This window comes from Chlorocebus sabaeus, chromosome 19 (assembly GCF_047675955.1).
Source record: "Chlorocebus sabaeus isolate Y175 chromosome 19, mChlSab1.0.hap1, whole genome shotgun sequence".
NCBI lineage: Eukaryota > Metazoa > Chordata > Mammalia > Primates > Cercopithecidae > Chlorocebus > Chlorocebus sabaeus.
In genome coordinates this window covers 29,515,102-29,526,620 of record NC_132922.1, presented here as the reverse complement: position 1 = coordinate 29,526,620, position 11,519 = coordinate 29,515,102, and the positions used below count along the sequence as shown (strand labels likewise).

Sequence of the window (11,519 nt, the reverse complement as noted above, 5' to 3'; positions counted from 1 at the left end):
TCAGGGCTTAGCACTGCCCACCCCAACTGCTGGTGGATCTCTCCAGGTCTTTTGTTAAGACATTTTTATTTTATTTTTTTCCTTAAAATTCCCATGACAGATTACATAAAAGCATTTTTAAAGCATGTTTACTGTACTAAAAAAATTAGGATTTAGAAGAAAACCTAAAGCAGGGAGGAAAAAAGAACCCCCTGTAATCCTGACCCTTGGGAAGCACCAGCAGTGAACTTGCTTCTGGGCAGCAGCCGAGCTCCCATGTGGGACAAGTGCCACGCAGGCTTCGAGGATTGGGGAGTGGGGTGGCGGGAGCGGGGTGGGGCAGAAGAAAGGCTCAGTGCTTTGTTCTTTGAGACAGGGTCTCGCTCTGTCACCCAGGATGGGGTGCAGTGGTGCAATCCTAGCTCACTGCAGCCTCAAGCTCCTCAAACTTAAGCAATCCTCCTGCCTCAGTCTCCTAAGTAGCTGGGACTACAGGCTTGTGCCCATGAGCCAGCCACCAAGTCACCACCTAAGACAAAGAGGATTCGGCTTATCACACAAGGGTCAAGTGCCCCTAGGCTGCAAAGCTTCTAAGGGGTCCAAGCCTTGGAAAGTCTCCCTTCTCAGAGTCCCCAATTCTTCACTGCCTTTTAATCTTTGGTTCCTTTCTCAATCAAGAGAATTTTTTGATTATTTGTAGAGATGGGGAACTGCCTATGTTGCCCAGGCTGGTCTCAAACTCCTGAGCTCAAGAGATCCTCCTACCTCAGCCTCCCAAAGTGCTGGGATTACAGGTGTGCACCACTGCACCTGGCCTCAGGAGGTGCCAGGAGGGTATAAATGGTGGGTCTCAAGAGCGTCATGTCAGAGGGTCTCCATCCTTAGGATGGAACCGCCTGGGGCACATCAGGCTCCTGGATAAAATGAGGGTCCTCAATGCTCCTGTGGCTCCCCAGTGTGATGTTCAGGGGCTTAATCCCTTTCCTGTCTGTCACCTTCCTGCTGATGGTGGGGTGGGCTCAGAGCCCCTCAGGGAGGAAAATAAGGCTGCCGGCCAGACCGGGGGGTGCAGGCCACCAGGGCTCTCTCCAGAATTTGTCTGCTTGCTTCACAAGACTTGCAGATGGTCCCCAATATTAAAGCAGCTTCCAAACACATCCTGGACATCAAAGGGGACAAGATGCTCAGAAGTCAGGAAGAAGGCAGGACTCGGGCGACAGAGTTCAGAACTCGTGGTTTATTGACACTTCTGCATGGTGGGCCCTTGGGAGACTGCCTTTCTGGCATCTTGGGACTTGTCCCTAAGAACAGGGAAGACAGTCATCCTGTCCTGGAGCAAGGCTCCCCCTTGCACAGGAACACAACTCCCATGCAGGAGAAGCCCACCGAGACGCATGCAGATAAACCCTTGGCAAGGCCTGCACCACACTGGAATGGCAAAGCTCCGTGCATTTGGCAAAGCTATGGACTTGGCATAGCTTTTGGCAGAACGCACAGGACTCTCGGGGCCGCCCCCTTTGAGCTACAGAGGCAGAATCGAACCCAAAATACTGCTTCCTTTAACAGAGTCCAACGGGCTTACATTTAGCTTGGGGTGAGGCTAGGCCTAGGAAGGGCCAGAGCTGTCCTCCCAGCCCCGGGAACATGGCTGAGGTGGCCCGGTGCCCATGCTGGGCTCACCACGAGAGAGGAGGGGAGAGGGAGGGGGCTGCATGCTGGCCCTGCCACCCACACCCTGTCCCTTTCCCCACTAAACACACCCATTTCCTATCCTGGGTTCTGAGGTTGGGGCTGCCTCTGGGATTCTGAGGGACCGCCCCCACCCCTGCAGGCCTCGGCTCAGTCAGCCACACCTGTAAGGCAGGCCCCACTTCCCCAGCTTTTGTATTTCATATACAGTGCTGGTATCTGGAGCTCCATTCTTTTTCAGCCCACTTAATTTTAATAATAGACACTAATAACACTTAACCACTCCACCCCGCTGGTGCTGGCGGCGGGAGGGCCCCATGTGCTGGCAATATCTCCCTAGGACATGCTGGCTCACCTGCACCCACAGTGTTCCAGGAGGTCGGGGCCTCTGCAGACTCAGTGCAACCCCGGGGCCTTACAAAAGGGACACTCAGAGGTGCACTGCCTGCTCAGCTCACACAAGGAGCAAGTGGAGAGCTGGGTTGGAGAAAGGATTACAATTTACAGACAAATGTCCCTGGCTTGGGGCCCTCATGGGACTGTGGCTGGAAGAGAAGGTCGCCCAGGAGGCTGGAGGCTGAAGACACCTGGTGCTTCTCGGTGCAGTCCTGGTCAAGATGGAAGAGCGCTCCTCTGTGCCCAGCTGCTGTGCAGGGGTGGATGAGGGCTCCCTCGGCCCCAAGGCAAGGGCAGAGCAGCTCCCAGTGCTGGCACCAGACCTCTGCCAGGCATGGGGCATGGCCATCCTCTGGGGTCCTGGCTCAGGGGTGGGGAGCGGTGGCACTGGGACAAGCCTGGGGAAAGGGTTTCCCATACACTGAGGCTGCAAGATCTTCTGGTGGAGCCTCAGGCTAAGGTATGAATCAGACCACCAGGTGATATGAGCCGAACTTCCACAGGGTGAAACTCTACTCTTGGCAGCCAGGAACATAATTATTAGCAAAGAAAAGAGAAAAGCAGATGCCAATCATTCTCTCCCTTCGTCAAGGTTATGCCCACAGGCAGGGTGGGCTGGTGGTGAGGGTGGAGCTGCGTCCCTGTGTCTGGGGGGGCCTGTGCTGAGAGGGCACCAGGACTCTGGATGCTGACCCCTAGAAGGAGACAGCAGGCCTTCAAGTTAAGCCAAGCAATATTTGGTCATTGTTGGTGGCCAACCATTCTCTGAATGTCTGAATGACAGTGACTATGTGTAAGGTATTTTTTTTGTAAGAGACCTTAAGCAATGCATCAACTGCATGGTCTCAACCTGATCTGTGCTGTGAGAATGCAGGGTAAGGCTGGGTGTGCAGGTGGGGCCCCAGCAAGCCTGGCTCCCCGCTCCTTACGGGACAGAGTGCTCCCGTCAGGAAGGCGGCTCTAGTGTGCCTCCTCAGCAAGCTGAGAGGAGGCCGAGGTGCTTGGGGTACAGTTGTGCAGACCTTCCTGGGGCTCCCGCTGTCTGCAGGTAGACTCTGAATGCCTCTATGGAGACCACACAGCCCAGCTTCCTCCCTTTCTCCTCTCCTCCCCCTGCCCTGCTCTGACCTGCCTGGAGCAGCCCTGCCAACCTCCAGCTCAGCCCTTTCTGTAGTGCTTGGCCCTGCAGGAGGCCTCTGAGTCCTCCCCTAGCCACCTGACCTCTTCCCTCTACCTGACAGCCTTGCCACTTTCAACTTCACACACCCTCAGTGAGCTCCCTGAGGCACCCAGGACCGTCGCTTGTCAGCCCTGTCTCAGGGTGCGCTAGGGGACATGGAGCTCTCATGCCTGCTCAGGGCATGGGGCAGAGCAAGACAGGCATGCTACCAGCCACCGTGGCAAGGTGAGGGGCTGTGGCCTGTGCCATGGACTCCCAGCAGCATCCCCGCTGCCTCCAGACTAAGCCAGAGACCCACGGGCTGCCTCTGCGCTTGCCTGAGTCTCTTAATTAAGCGTCTTTCCCAATGAGACCAATTCGATTACAAATTCACAAGACATTTGGGAATGTTCCAATCACACAGCAGCAAGGTCCCTCTGCCTGGGATCCAGCCAGGCCCGAGGGCGTGGGAATGCAGGCAGATGGGCCAAAGTCACCTGGGATGCCCAGAGCCCCGCTGTCGGGCCCAGGCACCACCACACGGCAGTCGCAGCTCCTGCCAGTCACCTGGGGTGGGGGGGAACCTTGGGGGTGCTCAGCATCACAAAGAGGCGGAAAACTCTTCCAGAAATATCTCACCAAAATCATGCCTCCCTAACAAAACAAATCCTGCTTTTCTAAAAACCTCAATGGGCCTATCCAAGCCCACTGCAGTCCTAGTTTCTTCAAAGCTGTGTAAGGCACTTGAATGGCTTATTAACACCACCTGGAAAAATTCCTGTTTCAATCCTGATTTAGAAAATAAATTCAATAATACTGCAAAAAAAGTTCCTTGAAAAATAGCTTTAAAAAAGTAAATACTTAAGTTTTCTAAAGAATAAAATAAATGCTAAGCTCTGCTTAAATTATATGACACAACAGGTCATCTTGGCACTGATAAAGAGAAAACCTTGAATACTGCTTCTGAATTAGACCTCCCTGGAAAAAAAAAAAAAACAAACAAACACACCAACAAAAGACACATGTGCATCGCCGGTTCTGAGCTCAGGCAAGAGAGCAGCCCGGAAGGCCCTGGTGGGCCCAAGCACATCACGGCTGCCCTGGAGCAGGGGCAGGGGGGTGGCTGCTACAGAACAGACCCTGGCCCTGCTGCGCTCTCCTCTTGGGACACCGGTGTGGCCGATCAGGACTGGCTGGGCATATCTGTAAATATGAACCCACCCAGCCCCGGCCGCAGAGAGGAGCAATGGGAAACTGGGGCTGGTCACCCCGCTGCTGGGCCTGACCCAGGGGGAGCTTCAAGAGTTTGGCTCCTGGGGCTGCCCCAGGGTCCCACATGCATGACCATGCTGCTCCACGCACACCGGTGTCTTTGGTTTGGCTGCCGTTGGGCACCTATGACTTCTGGTCCCACCCCGGGCCCCATGGGAGCTGGGAGCAAGAGCCGGTCCATCTTCTCTTTGGTGTGGTCTCCTAGGCTGCCTTCCACCATCTGCCTGCCACCCAGTGCAGTTCCACAGCCACCAGGACGGGCTGTGGGGGGCATCCCGAGTGGCTCTGGAGTGCTGGGGAAAGCACTGTGGGGCGGGCGCCCTGTCCACTTCCTGCCACCTGTTGGGTCCTGAAGCCTCTGAGGGAGAGAAGGACAAGGGCGGGAGGAAGGGGAGGACAGCGGCCTGGACCACCTAGCTTCTTGGTGGAGCCTGGGTCTCAGGTTCTGGAAGGCTGGACGGCAAGTCCTGGCTCCTCCCACCTGTCTGGGGGTCCCCTGCTCCCTGGTTCCCACCCTCCAGCAGCTCTTGGGGGTCCCTGAGGAAGACCACCATGACCGTGATGTTGTCGTGGGAGCCCCGCTCCCGGGCTGCAGACACCAGCTCCTCAGCAACATGGAGCCCGCTGCCCTGCTGCCTCATCAGGTGGCTCTGGACGAGGCCAACAACTTCCTGGTGGGGTACGACATCAAAGAAGCCATCGCAGGCGAGCAGCAGGTAGTCCTCGGAGCCTGTCAGCGCCCGGGAAGCTGCATCGGCCTCCCCAGACACGTAGGGCTTCTGGAAGACATCCCCTAGACAGGCAGAGAAGAGCCCGGGTCAGAGGACCACAGTGTCCGCAGCTTCCTCCCTACCCACCCAGGCCCAGAGTCTGCCTCACGTCCTGCGGGGACAGAGACTAACCTGCTCTCATGGGGTCTATCGCTCCTTTATGCAAACTGCCCAGTGCTTCCCGCTTGCCTGGGAATGGAACCCCCTGACCTTGGCCTGTGAGCTCCCCTTTCTCTGCCCTAGCTGCCCCATCCTGGCCTCGCTTCCTGGAGTGTCCAGAGACACAATGAAAGACACAGCCTGAAGAGGGGCTGTCAAGAAGGTGCCACATCTGCCAAAAGGGACAGAATGTTTCAGAGGGGTCAGAGGGATAGGTGCCAAATCCCTGGCAATCAGCTGGGGAGGGAGAGATTTTTTTAAGTACCAGGAAGGAGCAGGTGTGGTCACGGGGCGCGCAGCCTGAGACCTGGCAGTGACTGCATGCTGAGACAATGAGATGCAGACTGGACCCACTACTTTTTTTTTTTTTTTTTTTTGAGAAGGAGTCTCGCTCTGTCGCCCAGGCTGGAGTGGAGTGGCCGGATCTCAGCTCACTGCAAGCTCCGCCTCCCGGGTTCACGCCATTCCTCTGCCTCAGCCTCCTGAGTAGCTGGGACTACAGGCGCCCACCACCTCGCCCGGATAGTTTTTTGTATTTTTTAGTAGAGACGGGGTTTCACCGTGTTAGCCAGGATGGTCTCGATCTCCCGACCTCGTGATCCACCCATCTTGGCCTCCCAAAGTGCTGGGATTACAGGCTTGAGCCACTGCGCCTGGCCATTTTTTTTTGTTTGAGATGGAGTTTCGCTCTTGTCGCCCAGGCTGGAGTGCAGTGGCACAATCTTGGCTCACTGCAACCTCTGCCTCCCGGGTTCAAGTGATTCTCCTGCCTCAGTCTCCCGAGTAGCTGCGATTACAGGCATGCACCACCATGCCTGGCTCATTTTTTTTTTTTTTTTTTTTTTTTCTTTTTTTTTTTGAGACGGAGTCTGGCTCTGTCACCCAGGCTGGAGTGCAGTGGCCAGATCTCTGCTCACCGCAAGCTCCTCCTCCCGGGTTTACGCCATTCTCCTGCCTCAGCCTCCGGAGTAGCTGGGACTACAGGCGCCCGCCACCTCGCCTGGCTAGTTTTTTGTACTTTTTAGTAGAGACGGGGTTTCACCGTGTTAGCCAGGATGGTCTCGATCTCCTGACCTCGTGATCCGCCCGTCTCGGCCTCCCAAAGTGCTGGGATTACAGGCTTGAGCCACCGCGCCCGGCCTCATTTTTTTTTTTTTTGTATTTTTAGTAGAGATAGGGTTTCACCATGTCGGTCAGGCTGGTCTCGAACTCCTGATGTCAGGTGATCTGCCTGCCTCGGCTCCCTAAAGTGCTGGGATTACAGGCATGAGCCACTACGCCTGGCTAGTTTTTTTTTTTCTTTTGAGACATAGTCTGGCTCTGTTGCCCAGGCTGGAGTACAGTGGCACGATCTTGGCTCACTGTAACCTCTGCCTCCAGGTTCAAGTGCTTCTCCTGCCTCAGCCTCCCAAGTAACTGGGATTACAGGCGCGTGCCACCACACCCAGCTAATTTTGTATTTTTTGTAGAGAATTTGTAGAGATTACAGGTGTGAGCTACCACGCCCAGCCAAATCCATTACTTTTTAAAATTTTTATTATTATTATTGTTTTTTGAGACAGAGTTTTCCTTGTTACCCAGGCTGGAGTGCAGTGGCGTGATCTCAGCTCACTGCAACCTCCACCTCCTGGGTTCAAGCGATTCTCCTGCCTCAGCCTCCCGAGTAGCTGGGATTACAGGGGCTCACTACCACGCCTGGCTAATTTTTTGTATATATGTATTTTTTAGTACAGATGGGGTTTCATCATATTAGACAGGCTAGTCTCGAACTCCTGACCTCAGGTAATCCACCCACCTCGGCCTCCCAAAGTGCTAGAATTACAGGCACGAGCCACCCTGGCCAGCGAACCCACATTTTTCCCAAAAGAGAAAAAAGGATCGTCAGCATGAATGCAGGAGGATAAACCTCATCTCTGGAATACTGGAAGCTTTACTTCCAGCCCACAGGGTAGCGAGCCATAGGTTTCTAAGAGATTTGTAGGAGCTGTTTTAGGTGAGATAATAACATACAGTGTAACTTACACTCAATCACTCGTGCTGCAGTCTCTGAATCTGCCCTGTTCCCTTCACACGAGGAGGATATCACCCCAGTGCATGACAAATCCCCTCGGCCCACCGCACTGCCTCCCTGAACCCCTGGTGAGCTGCGGGCCACACTCCAGAGGCCTGGGCTTCCGAGAGACCTTCTCTCACTTGGGTCGGCCTCTTTGGCTCTCACCAATGGCTCTGGAGACGGCCAGGGTCCCGTTGACTCTCCAGCAGTCCATGTGAGACACAAAGCCACCCAATGCTTCAATGCGTGCCTTCTCATCCTGCAGAAACACAGCCAGAGTCGGGGGCCAGGGCCGGGGGATGGGGTGTGGAGCTCCCTGCTGCTACCTGAGCAGAGGCAGAGCTGCTTCTAAGATGGCATTCAAAGCCACAGCACTTGAACAAAGCCAGGAGGCTCAGAGATGCACCCAAACTAGGGTCATTAAAAACAGTTAGAAATTGTACACAACCCACAGTCCTTTAGTTGCACAAATGGTAAAATGAACGGACCACCTGAGGCCACCTAGCAGTGCCTGCACCCCTATGCAGCATTCTGGGTCAGGGAGGCACTCACCAGGCTTGCGAGCCTGACACAGACAGCAGATCCCTCTGCTTCCCTGTCTCTAGCTCGGGGACACTGTCCCTGCCCTGAAAGCTGCTGGGCCAACACAGAACATGTGACATGAGTGGTCACACAGCAGGGAAGCCTGAGCCAGGCCCTGACGGCAGCCTGTGCCCACCCAGTTCTTTTTTTTTTTTTTTGAGACAGAGTCTCGCTCTGTCGCCCAGCCTGGAGTGCAGTGGCATGATCTTGGCTCGCTGCAACCTCTGCCTCCTGGGTTCAAGTGATTCTCCTGCCTCAGCCTTCCAAGTAGCTGGGACTACAAGGGCCTGCCACCATGCCTGGCTAATTTTTTTGTGTTTTTATTAGAGATGGGGTTTTGCCAAGTTGGCCAGACTGGTCTCGAACTCCTGACCTCAAGATCCGCCCTCCTCGGCCTCCCAAAGTGTTGGGATTCAGGTGTGAGCCACTGTGCCCCACCTAGTTCTTATCCTCCTCTACCCAAGCTCAGCCCAGGCACAGTCTCCACTCACCTGGGGACCACAACACTCCAGGCCTGGGTTCCTCCAGGGACAGGACAGAGGCTTGGTCCAGCCACAAGTCCTCTAGAAACCTCTTTGGTCCTATCAGCCTCTGCCCGAGGGAGAGGCTGCCCCGATGACAGTTTGCTGCCTGAAGCCTGCACAGCAGCATCCCTGACAGAGTGATGGAGGCACCCTGGGAGTGAGGTACCTCCCAAGTCTACTGGGGAAAGAGGGCATCCTTTACCAGTTTCCCTTATCAGGTAAACCTCCTGACCCCATGCAGCACCAGCCCTCCTAGTCCCCAGGCACAGCACCAGCTGGGCATGAGAACTCTGATGCCCCAGGTGATGGTGTCCCCTAGACAGATTGGGGTATCAGCCAATCCCCTCCCCAGAGCAGATGGACATGCACTGCGGGAGGCCTGGGAGAGGGAGCCCTCTCCAGACACCTGCACCAAAGACGAGGCCTCCTCGTGTGGCTCCCCTGCAGAGGGCATCGTGGTGGGAATGATGTGGGTTTGCAGGAGTCCTGGCCTTCCTGGATGCCGCAGCCATGAGCCTGTGTGGCAACTGGACCAGCCTGGTGGGCTGGGTGCTCCTGTCCCAGCTGAGCTGGGGAATCAAGCCATGAAGGAGGCAGAAACAGGGACCTCAGGGCTCTCTCTGGGTCTAAGATCTGCCACCTCTGGGGTCTGAGCAGGGCAAGGGAAAGGCAAGGAGGACCAGGAAGGAGGGAAGAGCAGGAGAGAGCGAAGAAGAGGGGAGGAGAAAGGGCGTGGGGAGAGGCAGGTGGACGAACACACAGTACGCACGAATGTTCACACATATATGTGCCCACACACGCGTGACGATGCCTGCAGACAGCAAGGAGCTGCAGAGGAAGCAGCGCCTCCTCCCCTTGCCTCAGAGGCATTCCCTGGGGAGGGGCTGTGAGTGTGGGAGGCTCCAGGGAGAATCAGGAGCCTTTCTCTGCTTCTGTCTCCCACACACCCCAGCCCACTCCAGCCCCTCAATGTCCTAGAGGCAGGCATGTGGGCGGGTGATGGAGGATGAACTGCAATCTGCTCCCCATGCCCTCTGGAGGTGGGCTCTCCCCAGCAGGGGGCCATGCAGGCTTTCTCAGCTGAGAACCTTCCTACCTGAAGCCTGTGATCCCCTCTCCCACCATGCCCCATCTCCTGTGCTGGACAGGCTGCGCCAACCCTGGCTGCGCAGGTTCCCTGGGCTCACCCCTCTAACCCTGGCCCTGCACCTGGGTCCTCCTCCCCTCCAGTGGCTCCTGCCTCCATTACACACTAGCCAAGCTCAGCCTGGTCCAGGACTAACACATCCCCAGCTAAGGGGTCTTCTCCCGGACTTCCCCATGAGTCTCCTACTCACTGATTTTGGTTGGTTGGTTGTTTGGTTTTGGAGACAGGGTCTCGCTCTGTTGCCAAGGCTGGAGTGCAGTGTCATGAACATAGCTCACTGCAGCCTCCACCTCTAGGGCTCAAGCCATCCTCCTGTCTCCTAAGGCTTGAGAGGTGGGAGGATCACTTGAGGCACACCACCACACCTGGCCCCGATTCTAGCATAACCTGCCCTTTCCTCCTGGCCTCTCCCCTGGCCTGCAGGAGTTGCATCTGCCTGAGATGCGACTCCATTCCATTCATCTCTGCTACATCCTACCCAGGTCCTTGCCCTCCTCCTGCTCCCCCATTAGACTCAGAGGCAGGAAGTGGGTCCTGTGTTATCTCACTGCCTCTACAAAGTATCCTGTGCAGAGTGGGTACTCAGTGCTTGGAGGCTGAACTGAGTGCAGAGGCAGGAGACTGTTCAGACAGCTGCAGAACAAGGCAGAGCACCATGAACTCCCCATGTACTCCTCGAAGCTGCTCTGGGCCGCTGCTGGACCCCCGCTGAAGCTCACCAGGTTGAGGCCAGTTTCTTGCCCTTGTAACCGACATGATGCTTGTTTTTGTGGCAGAACCTTGGCCTGGATCTGTGATTAATTCTCTAGGGTGGAGGGCTGTGATCAGCATCACAGCAGGAGGGGCCAAGCCTACAGAGCATGGTGGCAGGGCACTGGATCTGAACTCCTTGGCCCAAGTAGGCTGCAGCCAAGAACACAGACCCTTGTGTGTGCTTCTCTTGTGCAGGCTCTGATCTCTGCACTCCACATGCACTGGCCCACACAATCCTTAGCCCAAACCTCCAGGGACCCCCATGTGATGGACTTGGAAGTGGTGGAGCTGGGACCAGGCAAGGCCGTCTGTCCATGCTCTGCCATGGCGCCATACTGCAGGGCTCAGGCAGTGTTTGAACAAAGTCCCCACTGGGCTTTAAGGGGGTGCTGAATGCTGAGCCTGCAGGTGTGCAAGCAGCAGGTGGGAGTGGGCCCAGCAAGAATCCTGACTTGGCCACATTTTATCTGACTGCACGTCCTGGGGAGGAGAGCCCACTAGGCAGCAGGTGCCAAATTCCCCGATGGCGGAGGCAGAAGAGTGGCAGAGACTATCTGTGACTTTGGCAGTGTGCTCTGGGCAAGTGACTGAGCCTCAGTTTTCTCCTCTGTACAATGGGGAGAGGACGTACAGGGGCCCAGCCCAGACCATAAGCCGCGGTGAAGGGCCAAGGAACGCGGCTGCCCCTGACTGTTACAATCATCGAGTCCTGGTGATCTCTGCCGTGCTTTCCAAACCCAGAAGCCACAAAAAGAAAGACTACTCAACTCAACTACAGAAAAACAAAACTTCCATGTAGCAAAAGCCCATACACAAAAATAAAAGAGAAAAGATGCATGGAAAAATATCTGCAAATCACAGATAATGAACCAATCTCCTTAACATATACAAGGAACCTATAAACTGGTAAGAAAAACAGGCAAAGGAAAAAACAGTGTTTGCAGGAAAGGCTGTGTAAATGATCTTCAGCTTTTGAAAAGATGCTCAAACTCACTCTGTAACAGAAAAGCAAACTTAACAATTGCCCCAAGACAGC

General features: G+C 55.4%; 1 protein-coding gene across 2 annotated transcripts in view; it reads right to left on the bottom strand.

The window, feature by feature from the left end:
* Positions 1-1,201: 1,201 nt before the first annotated feature.
* PPM1F (protein phosphatase, Mg2+/Mn2+ dependent 1F) overlaps positions 1,202-11,519 on the bottom strand; it is a 32,856-nt gene continuing 22,538 nt past the window's right edge. For both annotated transcript variants that reach the window (XM_007974910.3, XM_073006969.1), the window contains 2 exons: positions 7,643-7,736; positions 1,202-5,288 (listed from right to left, as the gene is read on the bottom strand). In XM_007974910.3, the coding sequence (XP_007973101.2) occupies positions 4,909-5,288; positions 7,643-7,736 (474 nt within the window). In that variant the 3' untranslated portion in view covers positions 1,202-4,908. The remainder of the gene's footprint in view (positions 5,289-7,642; positions 7,737-11,519) is intronic.